Source organism: Amphiura filiformis, chromosome 8, assembly GCF_039555335.1.
Source record: "Amphiura filiformis chromosome 8, Afil_fr2py, whole genome shotgun sequence".
In the NCBI taxonomy this organism is placed as follows: Eukaryota; Metazoa; Echinodermata; class Ophiuroidea; order Amphilepidida; family Amphiuridae; genus Amphiura; species Amphiura filiformis.
Window position 1 is genome coordinate 49273693 of NC_092635.1, and position 24957 is coordinate 49298649.

Sequence of the window (24957 nt, forward strand, 5' to 3'; positions counted from 1 at the left end):
AGGGGGTGGCCAGCCAGCAGTGCCCCAGCCTCCCAGCAGTACCCTTCCAGCCAACAGTACCCAGCCTCCCAGCAGTACTCATCCAGCCAACAGTACCCAGCCTCCCAGCAGTACCCATCCAGCCAACAGTACCCAGCCTCCCAGCAGCACCCTCCCAGCCAGCAGTGCCCACCCAACCAGCAGTAGAGTCAGGTGACACTTCATTATTTCTGACCGGTACCATTCTAGATATGCCAATAACATTTATGTTGGATACTGGGTCCTCTGACACTTTAATTTCACCAGAAATATTTGATAGTCTGCCAGAAGAGCAACGCCCATCTCTATCATCACCCATCACCAGTCTTAAGCAAGCAAATGGCACCTACCTCCCCAATTCAGGTGGTGCTAAAATGACTATTAGTGTGGGGAAAGTACATGTTCAACTACGGGTGATTGTGGCCGATATAGATGGAGAAGGAGGCATACTTGGAAGAGACTTCCTCTTTGCTGTTGGTGGACACATTGATCTCTCACAGTATTTATGGGTGACACCTACTGAGACTGTTAAATTGTATAAAGGTTCCAGCAACTTATGTGCTAGAGTCAAATTAAGTGATACCATCTGTGTTCCTGCAGGACGTGAAGTCATCCTCCCTGGACAGATACAGCGACAGGAAGCATTCCTTGTGGAGAGTGATGATCTTAGTCAGCCATCCAGTCCAATAGGAATGGTGGGACCTCCAAGTAGATCTTATTTCACTGCTCAAGAAGAGGTGCCCTTGATGATTGGATATACACTGGTGGATGCTTCCAAAGACATTATTCCTGTACGCGTATACAATCCAGGAAGCACAGATCAAGTCCTTCAGCAGGGAACTACAGTGGCTACAATACAGAAGATTCATGATGATGCAGTGTTAGACCGTCCTGCTGATGATACAGAGATGAATCGTGCAATGGTGCCAGAATATTTACAAGATTTATACCAGCGGAGTGTGACACAGCTTCCTGAAGATCATAAGACAAAAGTAGCTCAGCTTCTTGCAGAGTATTCAGATGTATTCTCTTCCAGTGACAGAGATATTGGGAGAGCTGGTCGGTTGAAACACACCATCAACACTGGTACAGCAGCTCCAGTTAGAGAAGCACCTAGAAGAGCACCAATTGGAAAACGAGAGGAGATTGATAGGCAGGTAGCTGATCTTTTAGAAAGAGGCTTAATCGAAGAAAGTGACAGTCCTTGGGCATCACCTATAGTGCTAGTCAAGAAGAAAGATGGCTCCCAGAGGATGTGCGTGGATTATCGCAAGCTGAACTCTGTGACCATTAAAGATGCATTTCCAATTCCTAGAATTGATGACAGTTTAGATGCGTTAGCTGGATCTACCTGGTTCTCCACATTGGACATGTCTTCAGGTTATTGGCAAGTCGAGCTTGACTCTGATGCTGCAGAAAAGTCATCTTTCGTAGTGAGGAATGGGCTGTACAAGTGGAAGGTGATGCCCTTTGGCCTCTGTAACGCGCCAGCGACATTCGAAAGGCTGATGCAGAAGGTCCTCGCAGGACTTCATTGGGAGGTGGCCTTAATTTACTTAGACGATGTGCTTGTGTTTGCGAAGACAATTGAAGAAGAAATCAACCGGTTGAAGCTTGTGTTTGACCGTTTCCGACAGGCTGGCCTTAAATTAAAGCCGAAGAAATGTGAACTCTTCCAACAGTCAGTGCTGTACCTTGGACATCAGGTGTCAGAAGAAGGAATCTCTGCGGATCCTGAGAAGATCAGGGTTGTACAAGATTGGCCGGTCCCTATGACTGTGAGGGATGTGCGGAGTTTTATTGGGTTGGCATCCTACTACAGGAGATTTGTCGAAGGATTTGCAGAGATTGCGCGCCCAATGCACAAGCTTATGAGTAAGAATGCTGTTTTCAAGTGGACAGGAGACTGTCAAGCGGCGTTTGAAAACCTTAAACAAAGGTTACTCACAGCACCAATCTTAGCATGCCCCCAACCAGAAGGAGATTTCATTCTCGACACAGATGCCAGTGGTACACATATAGGAGGAGTACTGTCCCAAATCCAAGGTGGACATGAGAAGGTGATCGGGTATGCAAGTCGTGCACTTAAGAAAGAAGAGCAAAACTATTGTGTCACCAGACGAGAGCTCTTGGCAGTAGTGGATATGTTAAAGCATTTCAGACATTATGTGTATGGGAGACCTGTCACAGTCAGAACTGATCATGGCTCTCTCAAGTGGCTAGCTAACTTTAAGGAACCAGAAGGTCAACTTGCCCATTGGCTTGAACGTCTGGCAGAATATGACTTGAAGATAATTCATCGACCTGGGTATCAACACAAGAATGCTGATGCACTTTCGCGTGTACATGTACCTTGCAAACAGTGCAAGCGGTATGAAGAGATTGTAGATGAGGAACAAGACAGGAAAGTTCTGCTGAATGTACCTGCTACTAAACATGATAATGGAACTTGTGCCAGAATAATGCATGTGAAAGTTTTGCCAGCTTGGACCCCTGCTAATTTGAGAGAAATGCAACTAAAAGATAGCACCCTGGCTCCGCTGGTTTTGGCAAAAGGAACATCAGCTAGACGCCCTGAATGGCAAGAAATTAGTGAGCACTCTCTGGCAACCAAGTATTATTGGGGCCAGTGGAACCAGCTAGAGATCAAGGAAGGAGTCCTTTGCAAGCGCTGGGAGTCAAGTGACAGGACATTAATTAAATGGCTCGTTATAGTCCCTCAAGAATTGCGGACAGCAGTGTTACAAGAAGTGCATGGTGGGCAAGCATCTGGACACCTTGGAGTCAATAAAACTCTGGGAAAGCTCAGGTCCCAATATACATGGTATGGAGTGTCAGCTGATGTCAGATCCTGGATTCGCCGCTGTGACACCTGTGTCATGCGCAAGTCACCCAGCAAGAAAAGGCGCGGAGCATTGCAACAACCAAAAGTTGGAGCACCCATGGAGTTAGTTGCTTTAGACATACTTGGTCCCTTGCCTACTACAGAGAGAGAAACAAATATATACTAGTGATAGGAGATTATCATACCAAGTGGGTAGAAGCATTCCCAATGCCAAACCAGGAAGCCGAGACTGTGGCAAACATCTTCAGCAAAGAATTTTGTTTGAGATATGGCTTTCCAGATCAATTACATAGTGATCAAGGGCGTCAGTTCGAGTCTACCCTATTTGGAGAGATGTGTAAGACCTTCTACATATACAAGAGTCGAACAACACCCTACAACCCAAAAAGTGACGGGATGATTGAGCGATTTAACAGGACATTGTTGGACATCATAGCTAACATGATTTCTCCACATCGTAGGCAGAGAGATTGGGATGTACAACTCCCCTTCGCCACATTTGCATACCGCTGCACACCACATGCTTCTACAGGAGAAACTCCACACATGTTAATGCTAGGCAGAGAAGTCCGTACTCCAGTCAACTGGATAATGGGGAGCCCGGATGAGGAGCTAGGGGAAGATTTAGTGACTGATTATGCCTATGAATTACGTCAGCGTCTGTTACTGGCCCAAGAAAGAGCCAGGGAACAATTAAAACAGAGCGCTAGAAGACAAAAGAATCTGTATGACAGAAAAGTCTCCAGAGACCCCATCAATGTTGGTGATTTTGTATGTCTGGAGAGATCTGCTCGTCAGCAAGGTCTCTCGCCAAAACTCCAGCCAAGATGGACGGGTCCATATTTAGTGATAACTAAACTGTCAGATCTAGTCTTCAGAATTCAACAAAATGGACCCAAAGGAAAGATGAAAGTTGTCCATTATGATAAGCTGAAACCATACCATGGAAACCCCCCGATGTCCTGGTTAGCTAAAGTTCAGTTTGCACAACCTCAAGAGGAAAGACCAATACTGAATAAAAGCAATGGAAATCAGCAGTTATCTCTTGATTCCAGACCTGAAGAACAGAGTGACAAAATAAATACAGAACCAGCAGAGACTACAAGGTTTTCAAAGCAAACTGAGGAAACTGCCACTGCAAGTAATACTCAGATACCAGCCAAAGATAACTTAAACCAGCCAAATAGAGACGCCAATAAGCCAGATAGTGTCAGAACAAAGAAGCCAGCTAGTGACAACTTCCATGTATCACAGCCAACCAGTGACATTAACTTACATGTAAATCAGCCAACCAGTGACAACTTACATGTAAATCAGCCAACCAGTGACAACTTACATGTAAATCAGCCAACCAGTGACAACTTACATGTAAATCAGCCAACCAGTGACAACTTACATGTAAATCAGCCAACCAGTGACAACTTACATGTAAATCAGCCAACCAGTGACAACTTACATGTAAATCAGCCAACCAGTGACAACTTACATGTAAATCAGCCAACCAGTGACAACTTGCATGTAAATCAGCCAACTGGTGACAACTTACATGTAAATCAGCCAACCAGTGACAACTTACATGTAAATCAGCCAACCAGTGACAACTTACATGTAAATCAGCCAACCAGTGACAACTTACATGTAAATCAGCCAACCAGTGACAACTTACATGTAAATCAGCCAACCAGTGACAACTTACATGTAAATCAGCCAACCAGAGACAACTTACATGTAAATCAGCCAGCCAGTGACAACTTACATGTAAAGAAGCCAGCCAGTGACAAGAAGCCAACTAGTGACAACTTACATGTAAATCAGCCAGCCAGTGACAACTTACATGTAAAGCCAGCCAGTGACAAGAAGCCAACTAGTGACAACCTGCATGTAAATCAGCCAGCCAGTGACAGCATACATGTAAAGAAGCCCACAAGAGATAAACCAAGTCATCAGGATGATGAAGATCCTCACAATAAGCAGCCAACCAGGAGGCACCCAACGGTTGCAGATTCAACTGAAAATCAGCGACAAATGGATCCAACCAAGAAGGACCACCCGATGCGATATCCTCGTCGACAGAATAGGCAAAAGCCTGTCAGATTCCGTTAGCACCCTGAACGATTGGTTGCACATGACATGCTAAAACCGGTTGGATCGGTGAAGTTTCGGCTTCACTTGTAGGCTGGTGTCTTTCCGGGCCGGTGCTACAGAAGTCATGTTGTGACCAATTCGTTCCATCCAGATCGCCGACTCAAGTTCTACAAAACACTGGTGAAATACATTAGCCAATGGACAAGTGCTTCAAATTATAAAGAAATGTTTTTCACTGCCAGTGTAAGAAATACAGCAAGAAGAAGTGACAATATTGCAGATTTAAAGTGCCACTACATGTTCATTCAGAATAATGAGACCTGAGTGAAACAGTTAATCTAGGAGAGACAGACAATATGGTGTTTTGTGGGAGTTTATGGAGACCTATACATAGTTCAGAATTATGATATCTGAACAGAAGGAGTGTGAAAGTAATTCAGAAGATTATTATTTGTGTTGGAGAAACTAATCATGATTGGGAGCAGTACAGTTGTGTAGGGTACATGTGATCCAGTGGAGAGAGAAGATAATCAATATGTGTGGAGAAGTGATGGATATATGAAATATTGTCAAGAATAATTATTACTGATTCAAGGCACACAGTCTGTATTCTACTGTCTGAAGGAAATGTATAGATATTTGAGATCTACTACAAAGTGAAGCAATGGAAGAACTACTCTGAAGTGAACAAGTCTGTTGATGTGAACTACATGAACTTTTACAACAGAACTTTGAGCCATATTGTGTGACTAAATGTATAAACTGCTACATACACCTGATGTGATTTTGTAGAACTCTGAACACTGGATACCAGTTGAGCATTGAACGATCGTGAACATTGGGCTAACTAACTGGAGTACAACACACAGTTTTGGCATGTCTATTCTTGCTATCCCCATGGTTGGTTAAATTTTTCTCTTGTATTATTTTGGTCATGTCGACGTCTGATTCATATAAATTCTGCTGCACACATCACAGTCCAAAATTATGCCCTTTAAAGTCCTTTTTAGGTACCGGTAGTAAATGTATGAGCGCTGCATGTTATTGGACCCTAAATACATGATGTATGGAGGATATTGTGCATAACCAATCACAAATTGTTGTTGACTATGAGTAACACTAACCATTTGTTCCATTTGCAGGTGAAATATTTTTATTGTGCATAACCAATCACAAATTGTTGTTGACTATGAGTAACACTGACCATTTGTTCCATTTGCAGGTGAAATATTTTTGTGTGCACCATACAGGTGGATGTGTATGACTCGTGCTGCAAAATGAGTAACTCTTGTGTTAACTCTTGACAATATATCAAGCTTTTGGGTTTTTCATGGCATTGTGTTTATACTTAAAAAGTTATCCACTTTGGATAATTCTTGTGTGATATATACCTAGTGTTGATATTTACTCACTGTGCTTAGCATTTATTGTTCATTCATTAATTCATTGATTGCTTCATTCATTCATTCATTCATTCATTCATTTATTCATTCATTCATTCTTATCCATTCAATTTAACACTTTATGTATTGATTATTCTTAAATGTAATGTTGGCTCAATCAAAGAAACAGCAGTTACAATGCACATGCACATGAATGTATTCTATGCTGTGAACATTAAGCTGATTGATAATATCCATTGGACACACTTAAAGACCAGCAGTTATAATGTACACATACTCTGTGCTGTGAACATTAAGTTGATGGATAATATCCATTGGACACACACTTAAAAATAAGCAGATACAATGTACATGTACTCTATGCTGTGAAATATCCATCGGACACACACTGTAAATAGACAGCAACAATTAATTACATGTTCTCTCTATGCTATGCTATTAACATTAATCGGATCTGAATGATATCCAGTGGACATACTCTTACATGTATAACAGATGCATAGTGAAACAAGTTGTTATGCCATTGTTCAGAACTTATACGGAAGAGAGCGGTTGCCATGGCTACTGAAATTACTCTTATTGTGTGCGATTGGAGAATATTTGTTTTGTGCCACTTATTGGATAATGTCCCGAACAATGTACTCTTGTATGCGGATGCAGACAATGTACTCTTGTATGCGGATGGAGACTAGAGACAACACATGAGCCACATATATTTTCATTAGGCGCTGAGGACAGCGCTTCAGAGAGGAGGGGGTTGTGTAGTAAAATCATATTTCTACCATAACCCCTCTAAACTAAAATTAAGAGGTATGCCCTTGGACAGATTTAATGGTATGCGCCCGTATTCAGTACTAAACGCAGCCGTCACCAATTAGGCGACCTCTGACCTCTCTGAAGCACGATGTGTTTACGTTTGGATATTGTTATGAGAAGATCTTATTTTTCTGTGATTTGGATTGCATCGAAGAGCCAAAACAGCGGTAATTCGTAACTAATTTAGCCAGTTACATGGTAGGGAGGACGATTATATAATATAGCTTGCATGGGATAATTCCAGGGAAAGCTTACGGCAGTGATAATCTTCTAATTCTGCAGCTTGTGATACGAGTTTTTCTTGCGGAGTGAGTGTGGGACATTTAAAAATCGTCGATAACGCTAGCTAGCATTGCAGAATCAATCATCGAGTATAAAACTGAATTCAGTCAATAAAGAATAAATAATAGGCCTATCGCGATCGCGAAGAATGCATACATGGGAAATAAAAGTGACATAAGCTGATCAGTGCTAAATTTGCATACACAAAGTGAAGTAGTGACAATATGAATATTAAAATGATCATGATCATGAATAGGTGCACCTTTCGCGATTGCTTACATACATGTACATATTGTTACACATCTGAATGACTATTGGTATTGCCAATATTGTGTTGTTGTGCTGACTCATCATACAATTGTGTATTTATTTACTATATTTTTATGTGTCCCTGCTAATGACCTTCCACCTTGATTGCGCTAGGATTTTTGGTATCATCCCTTATTACCGGTGCACATTTTTGACAGATATATTTTTATGTATATTTTTTATGTGTCCCTGATGATCTTCTGCCTTGATTGCGCAAGGATTTTTGGTATCATCCCTTATTACCGGTGCACATTTTTGACAGATATATTTTTATGTATATTTTTTATGTGTCCCTGATGATCTTCCACCGTGATTGCGCAAGGATTTTTGTATCATCCCCTTTATGGACAGTACACATTTTTGCTAGGTATATTTTTTATGTGTCCCTGGCCTCTTTCTAAATTACATTATTGATTTTTGGTATCACTTTTAAGAGTCCAACAGCTAGCAGGCCCATTTCTCTCCATCATTACATTGTTTGTGTTGGTTTGATTATGTGTGCAGTCTCAATTATTCTTCTTTAAAGTAAATCCCTAGTTAAAATATATGTAAATCAGTGTGTTGTACCCTGGTTATTTGCCCAATCTAAACTTTGTAGATCTCACTGGTCTTCCATTGGCCAAAAACGTTCGCCCGCCATCGCCGCTCGGTCCGCCGGCCCTTGTGATACCACGCCCAAGGAACCCGTTTTACCAAATTATCATAATAATTAAGCCACTCTGGGTTGGACTGAGTAAGGCTTTTTCCGGGTCCTAAATATTATTACTATATCCTATATTTAACTTCCGGTTACACCTTAATTCTGAAAATGAACCATGCAATTACACTGTCCTCTTTACCCCTAAATTTAATAACCCTTTAATGAAGGCAATCATTCAGTTTTGTCATTGTTTTAATTTGAATACTTACATTTTTGTCCCGTTTAAATCTGTTTGACGATGTTCTTCTACTTCCTTTTAACGCAACGGTTGAACACTCATACCTAGTACACCCTACACGTAAATTCCCATTATATTTATAGACAAGTCTGCTAATTTATATTCAAAGTATAAAGTCAAATGACACGGGTCGTTTAACATTGAACTTGATAGTTCAACCCGATCTAAAAAGACACTTGTACGAATTATTGACGACATATATATTTATCCATCACAGCCGAATTATTAAGTTAAAGATAATTAAATTTTGGATAAATTCAATTAAATACTTCCAAACAACTTGAGAAAGGGGGTGGCAAAGCCAAATTTTCGGGACCAATTGTCAATTTTTGTCCCATTTTTAGTCATTTTAATATCACTTTTAGTTTACTCTTTGCCGTTCTCATTATTTTTTTATGCCTGAGACACGGGGGGGTGGGGTAACACTCTCAGGTTTCCCCTGGCTACGCCACTGTCCAGTAATGAGATCCCAGCAAACACAAACATGTTCTTAAAACGTATACATGTATTATAAACACGTTTTGGTTTAATTCAACATCTAAGACGGATGTCGGATCATAAAAAGGCCATAAAAATGTTTTTAAAACGTTTTATATGAAAACATTTAAAAAAATGTTGTCAAAATGTTATTGCAAAATATTTTTGGCAAACATTTTGTCAACTCTTAAATAACATTATGTTACGATGCTTTGCGTCACTTTTTCATGGTTTTGAATTTTATTATAACGTTTATATTACCCGGCAATAAAACGTTTTCTGTAAAACGTTGTGTATTTGCTGGGGAGAAACGATTTCATGCCTTCTGAGAAGAGTAAGCAGCGACCTTTTCCTCCACTTATATCAATAGTGGAATTGTTTTGTTATGGTGAGGGAAATTGGGAAGGCAAACTACCCGGCCCCATTCACGTAGAACCGCCAGTGTGTGTTCCGAGTGTGTGTATCAATTATTTAGTTTTGAGTCATGCTACGGTTTGCATGAGTATCTATGACGCACCGAGAACAAGGAAAACGACATTAGTCTGATCTTTTTCAATGAAATGTCCGAAAAGAATACGTTGATACTTGCTAAATAAGTTTGGTTTGTTATCTCATAAATAATCTGTAGTGTCTTTATTTTACTTGAAATTTGTTTTATATAATTAATATGCATAACGTTCTAGTTAGGCCCTATATATAATTTTTTCTAAGTATGCCATGAAATTTGCTACTCTGTGAATGTGAGAAAAAGCATTTGGGAATGAAATTGAATTGAATTGAACATTACACGAAGTGGGAAATTCTTACGTCATCCCCTTCTAATCGTGTCACGACAGGTCAGTTATAGCTCAGTCGGTATATTAAAGCAGGGACAGACTTATGTTTCCTCCGGGCCAGTGAGATGTCAAATCTACTGGTCCTGCAATGAAGTTACCCTTTTAATTTTTCCGTTCTTGTGGAATGATTGAGCTATATAGTTTGATATTCCCCTGGACCAGGAACTTACTGCTAATTATCCCAAGCTATCCGTACGAAACTCGGGGCTGATCCTGGTTGCGATGGTTAAATCACGGTAGGCTGATTAGGGTTCTGTGCCTGTCTGCGTTCCTGAATGATGCTAATGGTTTCTAAAGGTGTGTCTTGGGTACAGGGGTCAGTGAATTTCTGTAAAATATGCTGATGCTTGTGGAATTATGCCTGTGCATATATGTGCATACCGCATTATAAATGACTGTTCTTTATGTGCATATACACATGTACATGTATGATTGCTATGTTTTCAAAATATCAACTATGACTAAGTTTCTTTTGTATACCAAATAGTCCAACATAATGCAGTTATTTACGGGAATTGTATTTAACAACTGCGCGTGTAACTCTATAAGCACGTCGTCAAAATCAAATGAACATTATAATTAGACACATTTAAGATGTAGATAATAATAGGTTCAAACTACACAATATATTAAATGTGTGTTTTATTGTCACACACTCGCCATGTGTGTGATAAAGGTCCATTATACCATCGTCTCGGCTAATGTACATGCAAACAAATTACGGTGAAAATAAATGTACATTTTTAATAATAGAATCAAAATCTATCGGAATCGTTATATTCTTGCCTGCGCAATGAACTGTAAATATCGACTTTTGTTCCTTTTATGTCTGTAGAACCAGATATGACGATTGCCGCAAAACAATCGCAAAACTTGTCATCATTTTGAACCAGGAATTTGTACGGCGATCTAAACGGAGTTATGATAGCAACATTTGCACAGTATTTTTGTGGGACCTAAGAGCACATCAGACATATCGAATTGCATTCTGAATACGAGGATATTCTGATATAAAATAATTTTGATTATTTGGAATTCGCGATCATAATATAAATTTTATGGCAAATTATTAAAATCCATTCTAAAATCAAGAAACGATGTCAACGCTAGAAGACATATAAGTCATCAAGGGATGTGCAATAATTATGAGCCCCTAGTTAAATATTCAAATGGCGTGCCAAAATTGTTTGCCCCACCCCCCCTCAGCCTGCCAAAAATCTTTGCCCCTCCCAATTTACCCCCCCCAGAGCTCATAATTTTTGCACAGCACCTCAAATACCATATGGACATAAACTTGTCCATATATACCGCCCTCAAGAGTGTATATTGGTTTACGATTTAGAGAAAATGAGGGGGTATTATTGAAGGGCAAAACATTCACCAATCTGCAAAAAGGGTGCTTTTAGTCGAAACTTTCACGAAGTGAGCTGCGAAAGGGATGTTTCAAAATTAAAGGACAAGCATAATAAACTTATTTTTTGTGTTACACAATGAAACACCATGAAGCCGGCTCAATCCTAATCCTTGAATGAAAATGTTAAATTCCACATTCAATACATAGAAATATATGTTTTCCTTCTTTTCTAAGGGAAGTTTATTTTTTGCCAATTCAATGGAGTTTTAAGATGTCAAAAATAGCGCAAGTCAAAATGCATTTTTGGAAAAAATTCAAACTTGGCAAGTAAGGAATTCGCATCAATCATTTTCAAGGAATTCTGTGCATGACACTGGAGCTGATAAAGCTGACCACTGTGACCCAAAAACACACCATATAAATCGTTTAGCAACAATCAGCGATTTTGCAGTTAAGAAGCGCGCACCATTCAGATACCACAATAAACCACCGCAGCCAGGATCAGCTCCCCGAGTTCTCGTACGGTAGTAACAGAGACAACAAGCAGTTAGTTCCTTGTCGTGGGGAGCTTCACGTTAGCTCAATTATGCACGAAAGCAAACAGAGAATGTGCCGGGGCTCGAATAACATCGTACACAGTAAAAAATATTTTAAACAACTGTTTAAAAGTTTTAAACAACACTGTTTACGCCGGTCACTCTAACAACTTCTGTTCAAAGTTTAAACAACCTTGGGTTGTTTAAACTTTAAACATCCAATTGTTTAAAATTTTAAACAATTTTTAAACAACAGTTTTAAACATCTGGGTTGTTTAACTTTAGTTGTTTAAATGTACACAGTTGTTTAAAGTATTTTAAACAACAAATGTTTAAAACAAACAGTTGTTTAAAGCTGTTTATGGCTGTTGTTTAAAACAATTGTTTAAAACATTATACTTGTTGTTTAAAAGTTTTAAACATTTTTGTTTGTTGAAATCAATTTAATTGGGAGAATGGGCAAGAAGAACTGACTGTAAAACATGCACATCAGCCTCATGCATCTGTGCATGAGCAGTGTGAATGTGATACATTCAGAGGTAAGTGTTTGGTTTATAGTGTTTGATGTGGTTAAGCTTACACTCACACTGTACTTGTCACGGCTGCATACTACTGCACAACTTGCATCATTTAGCATGTACAACACACAACTGTGTGTTCATATAATACTCTATCACATCAATCAATATATAAACCAAACACTTACCTCTGAATGTATCAATTAGGTCTAGTATTTCATACTTTTGGAGCAAGTCAATCTCATAGTCATCCGCCATGATTATGAATCTGACCCTGATTTCAAGGAAGGAAACCCCTCTTTTGCAAAATTCGATCTTTTTTAAACAATGTTGTTTAAAAGTTCCTTTTTTTGGTATTATTCATGAATTAAACACACATTGTTTAAAATTCAAGGACTGTCTTTTACACAATGTTGTTCAAAGTTTGAACAACATCGTTTTAAACAGCGACATTTTGAACAGTGTTTTTGCCGTGTAAGGCAGATGCCATTAATTCCACTCATTACGTTCACCGTGCAAAGAACTTCACGACATAAAAGGTTCTTTCACTGATAACATTTTATATATAACTGTTGTTGTTGTTTTTATTATTTATATTTGTTTTATAAGATTGTATGTGTGTAGACGTAAATGGCAGGTAAAGAAAAATGTATCGTTTGTAAAAAGAACATGCAAAAGAAACATCAAATTTTCTCATGTAAAATATGTAAAAACTATGTGCATAAGAAATGTATGAACCTCAGTCGAAAGGAAATTTCGTTACTTAAAATAGATGAATATGTATGTAATAAATGTTCCAAAATCAATGATGTGAATATAGATAATGATGAGGATTCTGATGGCGATAATGACCTTATGAATGAATCTGGAGAAACAATCCAGGTATCGGATATTAATATAGACAAATATGATAAAATGATGTTTAATCCAATTAGATTTCAAAATAATAACAAAAATGACGAATTTATTGAAATGAACAAAATACCAGAATGCAATTATTTAACACCGGAAGAATTCAGCCAAAAATATATTGATACCAATAGTGAACTCTCCATACTGAATGTTAACATTAGAAGTATCAAGAAAAATTTTGAAAAATTGAAAGAAAACATTAAGACCTTAAATCACGAATTTAACATCATTGGCCTATCTGAAACCCACTTAAAAGAATCGCCATCCGAATACTTCCAACTTAAATGGTTATAATATGGAATATACAAACAGAACAGAAAGAGAAAAAGGGGGTGTTTGTTTATATATTTCCACTTCAATCAAATATAAACTGAGATCTGATCTTTGTATTTCAAACTCTAATTTTGAATCTTGTTTTGTAGAAATAGAAAGAGAAAATACACGAAATATGTTAGTAGGTGCTATTTATCGTGCACATACGAAAATTGAGCATTTCATCAAAGATATTGGTCCTATTTTGGATCAAATAACTAAAGAAAATAAGGAATGCTATCTAATGGGGGATTTTAATATAGACTTGTTAAAGGATGACTGTCACAAACAAACTCATGAGTATCTTAATCTTGTTTATTCGTATTTTCAATAATGTATATGATGAATGTGTGCCTTTGACAAAACACAAGAGTAATAATAAAAAAGAACCAAAATTTCCTTGGATAAGTAGAGGTCTTCTCAAAAGTATAAAAACTAAGAATAAGATGTATAAGAGGTATATACAAAAGCCATGTGATGAAACGCTTGAGTCATTCAAAACATATAGAAATAAGTTAAACACGTTAATACGAAAATCAAAAGAGAGTATTATAAAAGAAATTTGAATCTGTTAAACACAATCTACAAAAACATGGAAAACAATAAATAGTATTATTGGACGTAACAACAAAAGAAATATGCAAGCTAAATTCAAAAATGATGAAGGCGAAACGGTGTCAGATCCCCAGAAAATTTCAAATGAATTTAATAAATATTTTGTTAACATCGGACCTAAATTAGCTTCCAAGATTACAACAAATGGCAAGAAGTACTATGATTATTTAAAGAGCCCATTAAGCAGTAGCATGTACATGAAACCAATTGTTGATGAAGACGTTATAAAAATAATACATAAATTTAATCAAAACAAGAGTGCTGGTCACGATACTATTGGTAATTACGTGGTAAAAAGGATTGCAAAGGAAATATCGATTCCATTAACTATTATATTCAACCTGTCTATTACTGCTGGTGTAGTACCAAATGAGTTAAAGATCGCAAAGGTAATTCCCATTTATAAGAAAGAAAATCCAGAAGTTTTCTCAAACTATCGTCCAGTTTCTGTTCTGCCATGCTTTTCAAAAATACTTGAAAGGCTTGTGTTCAACAGATGCATACATTACATTGATAAATATGAAATTCTAAATGATAAGCAATTTGGCTTTAGATCTAAACATTCTACCTATATGGCTATCTTGGAATTTATTGACAAAATTAGTAATGCTGTCGAAAACAATGAGACAACTGTTGGGATTTTCTTAGATTTGTCAAAAGCCTTTGACACTATCGACCATAGTATTTTATTACATAAACTGGAACATTATGGTTTTAGAGGAAACGTTTTAAAATGGTTTAAAGATTACTTACATAATAGAAAACAGTATGTGTATTACAATTCTTGTAAATCTGAACATAAAGATATAATATGTGGAGTACCTCAAGGCTCCATCCTAGGCCCATTATTGTTCATTTTGTATGTTAATGATATCATAAATACTTCCACCATTCTAAAATTTGTCTTGTTTGCCGATGATACTACTATAACTTATTCACATAAGGACATTGTGTCCAAATACGATCTTATCAACAATGAATTAAAAGAAGTAAATAATTGGTTTAAGGCTAATAAGCTATCAGTGAATGCAAGCAAGACTAATTATATGGTGCTTGGTACAAATCACAAAACATCACACGTATTGTACAATGTTACTAAAAATATTATATTAGATAATGTAATCCTGGAAAGGTTGAATAAGACCAAATTTCTTGGAGTGACAATTGATGAGAATTTAACTTGAAATTTCATATTACCAACATCTCAAAGAATATATCTAGAGGTGTTGGTGTAATAAACCAACTGAAACATTTTGTCCCCGAGCGAATAATGTATTCACTATATTGTACTTTAATACTTCCTTACATAAACTATGGTATCTTAGCATGGGGAAATACTTGTCAAAAATATTTGGAAAAGATTTTCAAACTTAAAAAAAGCCCTTAGAATGATATCGAATAGTCACTTTTAAGTCACTCAGCCCCTATTTTCAAGAATTACAATTTGCTTAATGTTTATGATAGTTATGATCTCGAACTAAGCACTTTTATGTACAAGTATAATACCAATCAGTTACCAAAGGCCTTCAATAGTTATTTTGTTGAGCAGAGGAATCACCTCAGGTATCACACAAGAAACGATGAAGATTACAAGATCTGTCTTACAAAAACAGAGTTTGCTAACAAAACAATAAGAACCGCCGGGCCAAGAAAATGGCATTCGATTGACAGATGCGCCAAAACGGCTACATCAGTAAAACTCTTTAGATCCCAAATTAAAACAAACCTTATAGAAATGTACACTTAATACCTCTTAGTTTGGATTTACTTATTTTATTTTTCTCCTTTTAAAACAAAAAATCGATTAAAATTAACTGATCTCTTAGCATTTATACTATATTCACAAAATGTCAGCTTTCTTGTGCGATATACGTACGTGAGCAAATGTTATGAAATCCTAATTTATATTCTGCATGTTCTTTATTCATCATTTTTTCCCTGCTTAGTTCGTTCTACATGAATGTATGAAAGAGGGTGGGGGGTGTTTGTATGTATGAAATTGTATTTTATTAGACAAATTAAGAAACTTAGGCTAAGGTTAAGGGGGTGCTTGTTCAGGCCTTTTTGGCCTTCTGAGCATCTCCTCATTCAAATGTGTTGTTTTGCTGTTATTGTATTGTTGTATTTTGAATGAAATAAAGATTGATTGATTGATTTAATGTCCCAGTACACGCGTTACGTCAATAACAAAATGGTACAACCCTATTTAGCTCTGCTTTGGAAGTTTGTTTTCAAACTAAACAAATTATATAGCTCAATATCCCGCTAACTGATGATGCGCTATTTAATTCTGCACATTATGACTCCCCATTGATCCAATGTGACCTCAAGAAGTAAAGTTACAAGCATTTGATTAGACGAAGGTCCCGTTTTAAAAGTGACAAACTGGACTAGGACTAGACTTCTGGTGGTTTGAGAGTGGTGGTTGGCAAATTTATGCTCGCCTTTTGTTTAATCTAAATTTAAAGCAAAAGGAACAAAAGATAACAGAAATAAAAGAATGTAAAAATAAAATAAAAGTTGTGATAAATATAGAGAAGACAGAAAACTGAATTAAAAAAACTTACTGCTTTAAATAAAGCATGTCTGAAGAAACCGTGTTGTCTCCCCTTCTGGTATATCAATGACCCCTTTTTCAAAGCCTATTTTGGTATATGAATGCGTCCTTTTTTCAAAATTTTCTCAATTTTTTCGGAAAACAGCCCAATTTTTCCTTAATCTAGCCAAAATTTGTAAATATTTTGGGTAAATTCGGCCGAAAATTTTGACTTTTGGTATATCAATGGGTCCAAATTTCTTGAAAAATTGGTATATTTATGTTTCTACTTCCAAAATCTCAGCGGCACGTCCCTACCAAAACCAAACTTGAGTACCCCCCCGGGGTTGTCTCTTTGTTGTGCTTGTTGGAATGTTTTAGCCTTGTATAGGTCAGTATGTCACTTTTAAAACGGGACCTTCGTCTAATCAAATTAATGCTTGTAACATTACTTCTGGAAGTCACATTTGATTCAATGAGGTGTCATAATGTGCAGAATTACTTGTGCATCTACAAATTTACCCAAATATGATTCAGTTTTAAAATTGGGATTTTTGCAAGTGTAAGGATACTTTTTGACGAAGTATATTAATGAGAATTGTATCAAACTGCAACTTGTAGAAACAAATTAGCCATTTTGGTTACACCAATAGTTTTTGTGACAGGCTGTATGAGAAGAATAGTAGTGACTTATAAGTTTTTTAGTCTATTTTATTTAGCACAATATATTGGAATCTGATCTTGTCCAAATCTATAAGCGATTGAATCATACGCTTCTCATCTCATCCAGTATCAAAATATGTTATTTATTTTTTTTATTTTTATTATTGTACTTTTGAGTATTTTTATCTGGTTTAATGATTCCTTACAATTATGTTTCTTTCATTCTTATTTCGGCCACATGATATCATCATTGTAGTAAACATTAATATTGCAGCGTAAGTTAAATTTCCATCTTGTTCAGGTTGGGTGCCACAATCTTCACGCTCTGCGTCTTTGCAGCATCTCTTCACTTTTCATGTTCTTATTGTTTTTCTTTAAGTGATATCATTACGTATTCCTTATCTTGCATTTCCATTTTGTTTATAACTTTGTTGTGAATTAAGATGAAAAGAAACATTTGAACTTGAACTCTATTAAAATATTCTTCTTGTATCATCATTAAACCCAAAAACACCAAATGTGTTTCCAAAGTTTGTCCCTGTATATCACATTAGATTTGTAAAGATTATCTGCAAATTATTAAACCATTAAAAATATAGTAATATAGGCATTTATTGTATGCCACTGTTATTGCGACGGCTCTCCAAAAGTGTTTAATTTTAAATCAAGTCCATTGCAACTTCATACTTCATTATTGATTGTAACATGAAGTACACGATAGTTCCTGGTAAACTTATGTTCGTTCGTAATTATTTAGGCAAAATGCCATTCTAGCATTCTGTCCATTCCATGCATCAAATTCACCCCGAGACGCGCATTGCGTCGATAACGAAAAGGAACGACCTTGTTGGAGTTGCCACGTCGAAAATCACGCAACTGTAGCCCTTCACTTTGCTTCACCTTCTGAAATGACGGCGGTTTTGTAGATTGTGAACCTTTGTTAACTGCCAGATATTCCGCTCTTAAGTAGATAACAAACCAAATCATATTGTTGAAGTATTCTTGCAAGAAATTATAACCTCTATCCATAACTTTCGTGCATTCTTCAATCATTACCAATGGATTTTGCAGTCTAGATAGCATCTTTTCGTCATCACTATTGATATCAAGAACTACCAAATTTGTGCACGAAATCATTTCAGCAGTATGTTGGCTTGCAGCTGGTGCTTGAGCTGCTGTAATGCGCGGTAGTCCCCCCATCTTGGCGTAGGGAACGATGAAATACCAATTCCAGTATTGGGTAATGATCGTGGAGCACTTGTTCGCACGATTAAGAAATGGTTTCATTGCCTTCAACAAAGTTTGCGTTCCTGAAAAGTCAGCAATGTTTGACGTGAATATGCGATCAAATTGGTACGATTCTACGTTAAACCGAGCTGATAAGTCGAGACAGTTCCATATAATGATGGATACGCGTTGAGTCCTGGCTTTAATGCTTGCGATCGTCTGCTTGATCTGATCTGATATGAAGGAGTGAAACATCACAACCATTGACTTATTGTAATGGTGCTTCTTCACTTTCAGGTAATCCCATTCACTAAATGCCATCAGATGATATTCGATGCAATAAACAAATCTACCAGACGTAGGGATACGCTTGACGTCATGATTAGCTACTTGGGCTTGTGCAAATACGAAACCCGTCAATGTGGGATTATCGTATGCAAGAATACACGATCTTGCATTTACATGAGATATGAAATTGCCGTTTTTATTGTACTCATCAAACGATCGTAACATTTCATTCGGCAATCCTCTACGATACAGCTTTATTCCTTCGTCAGCTGTTTGACTTTCGATCAGCAACCTCTTGCGCTGTTCTTGGAGATCAATGTATTTCTTATTACCTTTCCGACATTCTAACTCCAGCCACGCTTTCCACACCTCTCGCATGAGATACATATCTGATTCGGTAATTTGCAGAACTCCTCCCGTTACCTTGCCAATATCATCAGCTGAAAGACCTAGGAGTGCTCTCAAGCAATCTATCAGAAACTTGTAACCTTCTTCAGGCAACTGAAGAGAATACCAGATGGTCGTGATTCTTTCTGCAATATTGGGGTCGTCAGAGTACATTATCATCATGTACAGTTGAAGTACATTTCTAGCTTGCATATACGGATCGAAATCGTTGAGAACTGTGTGCAAGGTGCCTTTGAACTCTTTCGGTAAAGACGCAACTGTATGAATCCAGTTTCTGAGATTACCACAGCCTGCAGACAGAATGGAATAATTACATTCCAGTGGATCTTGCTCTGTCTTCGCTGATGTTACATCTTTGCTCAACAATTCGTTGCCTTGTAAATTTAACATATCAATAGCTAATGCATTTCCAATATAGTATGGATATCCCATTCCTTTCCCAGAGTGATTCTGAAAAGTAACATATAGGGATGCAGATGCTTCTTTGATATCTTGTGTACGTTTCCGACAACTTAGCTTATGGTCTTTCCAGTGTTGCCGTTGGCAGGTTTCTTCGCAGTACCAGGCATTGCAACACGCAGAACACTGATAATAAACAAATGAAAAAAAATATATAAATACTTACACTATAGACCAAATTAATACTGGACTGGTGACCTATGGTCTTGAAAAAACTGAATCTACATGTGCAGGACACGGCAGAATATGAGACACATTGTGGGAGCTTTCCAGTAAAATGTTTTAAGAATTAACATGAATGTTTTCAAATTATATATTTCGAATGACGCATAGGTAACATTACTGCAGCCTAAAAACGGATTCCCTGGAAAGAAGTAAAGTTAAATATCTGATATCATAGTCATACCTCTCTCAGTTGCCCAGACACTTTGCCGCATTTTGGATTTGAGCACTGCTTCGGTTTCCATTCTGCGCATTCTGGCGTGTGTCTCCACTGATCACGAAAACGGCATCTTTCGCTGCAGTACTTGGCTTCACCGCATGAATCACAAGCAACGTCCCCTTTGATTGGGTTTTCACATCGCCAACAACAACCAAGCTTGACATCCATTATCTAAATAATAATAATAAATAATCAGTTCAAGTTATGCACACAATAACAATTCAAAATATAAATATCGTTGTTATTTACGCACATGCAGAGTAGATAAAACCGATAACAGTCGATGTATCCCGGAGTGCTCACCCATCTGTCATTAGCGATTGGGCAAAACCCCAGGTAATGAACCAACCCCTTCCTATGATGGTCACCATAAAGGGTGACGTTTTACGAAGTTCTTAAGCATCTTCAGTGCCACAAGCCGTTTTTGCCATGGTTGCAGCCCGCGCTCGGCGAATTGTGTATAAATAAATTAGGGATGGTCTATGGTAATCTATTATTCGTCAGTTTGCAAACTTCACGTTTACGATTATGACTCAACTTTAGGTCATATGTTTCCATATCGCACATGTTATGAAACATATCCAGTATACAAATAATTAACAATGAACAGTCTATAAGACACAGAGATGCGCATACTAGACCAGCGGGTCTCGGACAGGAAAAATATACTCGCGCTAACAAACAAATTGTATTTAAAAATAAAATTTGAGGTGGATCAAGTCACCGACACTTATTATTGTGCCCAAGGATAAAAGATACTCATATTATCATATTATCATGTTGATCAGTATAATGCTATGTGCTTTTTATCAAACCATTTGTTCTACAAAACCCCGGGTACAAAACCAGAATAGTAATAAATATTCCAAAAAGGTACTTACTTTGATTCGTTCTATCAATTCTGTTATAAAAAACACTCTTCCTCGCAAATATCTTGACTTTCAGAAAAATGGGTAGCTGCCAAAGCACGTCATGATCCACGCTTAAAAATTATGTGACCGTGGAATAGTGAGACGTAGGTTGCTGGAGAGCTAAATTGCACATCAAATCGACCCCCAGTTTATGCAATAGTTGAATCACGTTGATCATGCAATATACTCCTATGACATCTGATCATGAGCCATTTCCGTGCTTAGTGGCTATAAGCAGTCATAGGAGAGATGCTGATACCGTACGCACACCGCTTTGCTCGTGTAATGTACGACATCTGATCATGAGCTACTTCTGTGATTGGTGGTCGGATATGACGTATCATTCAAGAAGTCGGTAAATAATTAAGTGTACTTTGACCAACGGCGGGTTGTGGGTATCGCCCATTAAAGGCCCATTCAGTGATCCCTTGAGTGTAAAAAAATATAGTTGTGTATAAATTGCCTAAACAGTGAAGGATACGATTAAAATTTTCATATACGTATTTTTGAAATGAAAAAAAAATTGAAACAGCAGTATTGACAAATTTGAAACCACATTCAAATGCATATGAAGCTGCATTGTCTACTTAAATAGAGAAATTACAGATTCATGTCAAATGTCCATATTTTGTCTTAAGTACACAGCTTTCAGCTTAGCACATCCATGACACTAACAAAGATGCCAAAATCTGAAATTTGATGATTTGTACGACCCCCCGCATGAGCAAATCACTAAATGAGCCTTTAACATTGTAATCAGAGCCTGGGGAAAGAGTAAAGAAAAAAATCCTGCTACATGTACTCATGCAATTTTTGAATCCCGTTACTCTACTGATTATCAGCTAGTCCCATGTACGATGATCTAAGGGGCTGTGCAATAATTATGAGCCGGGGGGGGGGGTAAAATTTCCGAACGCTCAGCCAAAAATAGCTTCCCCCCCCCTCGGCCCGCCAAAATATCTTTTCCCCCTTACACATGCCAAATTTTGTGATCCCAATTTACAAACCTGAAATGGTCTAGATATATATGTTGCAAGCGCATTGAGCAGGAAAATATGCATATTAAAGCGTTACCGTTTTCCTAAGCCTTTTTAGAGCGTTTTATTTAAAAGGCGCCCCATGAATGTGTGTCAAAATTGCTTGCTCCCCCCGTCTCGGCTCGCCAAAAGATGCGTGCCCCCTCTTTCGGCTCGCCAAAAATCCCCCCTCCCATTTTACTCATCCCCAGGGCTCATAATTATTGCACAGCCCCTAATATGAGAAGTTACGGTTACGCTCATCTTCCCAGCAAACACAAAACGTTTTCGACATCATTCGCAAAAGGTTATAAAAGGTTGTCAGAAAACGTTTAAATGTCGGGTTATATAAAGGGTATCTTAAGGGTATAAAACGTTTTCATGACATTTAAAAATCATTTTTTGATAATCTACTGCTCAGCAAACAAAAAATGTTTTAGAGAAAACGTTTAAATGTCGGGTTATATAAAGGGTATAAAACGTTTTAATAACATTCCAAAAACATTTATTTTGGGGTTGAAAAAATATTTTGCGAAAAATGTTTGCCCCAAATATTTGCAATAACGTTTTAAAACGTTTTCATGACCTTTATATAACCCGACATTTAAATGTTCTTAAAACGTTTTGAAAAAAGCATTTTAAGAACATTTCTGTGTTTGCTGAGTGCAAATATTTTAACATAATGTTATTTAAGTGTTGACAAAATATTTGGCAAAAATGTTTGCAAAAATAGTTTACAATAACATTTTTGAAAACATTTTAAAAATATTGTTGTAGTGTGTTTTCATACAAAACGTTTTAAAACGTTTTCATGACCTTTATATAACCCGACATTTTAATGTTATTAAAACGTTTTTATGTAAAAACCAAAAGCCAAAATATAACTTATTAAAATGTTTTAAAAACGTTTTTGTGTTTGCTGGGCCCAGCAAACACAAAACGTTTTCGACATCATTCGCAAAAGGTTATAAAAGGTTGTCAGAAAACGTTTAAATGTCGGGTTATATAAAGGGTATATTAAGAGTATAAAACGTTTTCATAACCTTTGATAATCTACTGCTCAGTAAACAAAAATGTTTTACAGAAAACGTTTAAATGTCGGGTTATATAAAGGGTATAAAAACGATTTAATAACATTCCAAAAACATTCTTGAAAACTTGATACAAAACATTCTAAACAGAATGTTATTTTAGGGTTGAAAAATATTTTGCGAAAAATGTTTGCCCAAAATATTTTCAATAACGTTTTAAAAACGTTTTCATGACCTTTATATAACCCGACATTTAAATGTTATTAAAAGGTTTTGAAAAAAACATTTTAAGAACATTTCTGTGTTTGCTGGGTTCAAATATTTTAACATGTTATTTAAGTATTGACACAATATTTGGCAAAAATGTTTGTAAAAATAGTTTACAATAACATTTTTTGAAAACATTTAAAAATATTGTTGTAGTGTGTTTTCATACAAAACGTTTTAAAACGTTATCATGACCTTTATATAACCCGACATTTTAATGTTATTAAAACGTTTTTACCTAAACCAAAAGCCAAAATATAACTTATTTAAAACGTTTTTAAAACGTTTTTGTGTTTGCTGGGTTCATGGACTAAGTGCACAGGCAGAGGGAAATGTTGATTTCTCAGCGGATGGAACAGCCATTTTTTTCAGAGGGAGTATGTAAATTAAATGGAACAGCTATTTTGGGGCCATTATTTCAGAGGGAGTATGCCAATGGGTATGTAATTTAACTACAACAGCCTTAAATTGATATCGATATTGATATTGACGTCACAGACTCGATTTGAGAAGGTGTCAGTTCTTCAGGAACTGACACAAAAAACCCAGCGTGAGTTCATTGGACAACCAGGAATCCACGTAGTTGTTTTTGTACCGTAAGTTTATAACATTTGATCCCGCGGAGGGGGGGGGGGTCAAATTTTCTGAGTACCTACACCTTTTAGGAGCTATTATAGCTCCTCAGATTTTCAAAAAATTGCAAGTGCATTTCAGCTCTGACGTATGCCAATGAGAATATCACCTCAAACCCCAATAAATTTGATAATATCAGAACAATGTTGCATAAAGTCCGAAATTATATCCTCCATAAAGCTCAAATTCAGCCATTTTAGGCAAATTCACTACATTATGAGCACCATAATGTAAACTCATGGAAAGCACATTTTCTATCAAACAATTATTTTGCACCATCTCCCGACACACCCCAATTAATATTGAGCCTGTATTGTCAGAAATAATTTATTTTAAAGCTGGTTACTTACAACATATTTGAGGACAGATTTTGACAAAAGATCTTGTAGCCTTTATGGCGAATGTAGACCTAAATAACTTTCAAACAACAACTAAGAATTGTATATACAGGATCGCTATAGTTTGATCAGGTCGTAATCGGCGGGCCTAAGTTATACTGACATCGCGGATTAATATCAATATTTTTTATTTTTGATAATTGTCTTGTAAAATCTCGCCAGAAGTATCACAAAATATTAATTGAAATCCCTTTCTACCTTCTTTAACATGCAAAATATAGACCATACTGTACATGTCAACTATATCACCCTTTTAACGTCGGTCTACTTTTCGGCGTTGTGGTAAAAGCCTAACAATTCCCGCCGATTACGAGCTGATCAGCAATTATTCAATCCCCTTTGTTTTTTATATAATTTACGCCAATCTTTTAGAACAACACCTGTATCCATGATAAAAATTATCAACAGAAACACTATACATG

General features: G+C 36.9%; 1 protein-coding gene across 1 annotated transcript; it reads right to left on the reverse strand.

Annotated features, from left to right (window-relative positions):
* Positions 1-18012: 18012 nt before the first annotated feature.
* Positions 18013-21447, reverse strand: LOC140159152 (uncharacterized). The gene is made up of 3 exons (XM_072182515.1): positions 21161-21447; positions 20244-20450; positions 18013-19963 (listed from the first exon to the last, which is right to left on the reverse strand). The coding sequence occupies exons 2-3, from the start codon at positions 20445-20447 to the stop codon at positions 18209-18211; spliced, it is 1959 nt and encodes a 652-aa protein (XP_072038616.1). The 5' UTR covers positions 20448-20450; positions 21161-21447; the 3' UTR covers positions 18013-18208.
* Between the last annotated feature and the right edge of the window lie 3510 nt (positions 21448-24957).

Coding starts and splice junctions, on each gene's coding strand:
- LOC140159152 (XM_072182515.1), bottom strand. CDS start 20,447: ATGGATGTCAAGCTTGGTTGTTGTTGGCGATGTGAAAACCCAATCAAA. Junction 19,964..20,243: donor TGTCTGGGCAACTGAGAGAG/GTATGACTATGA, acceptor GTTTATTATCAG/TGTTCTGCGTGTTGCAATGC.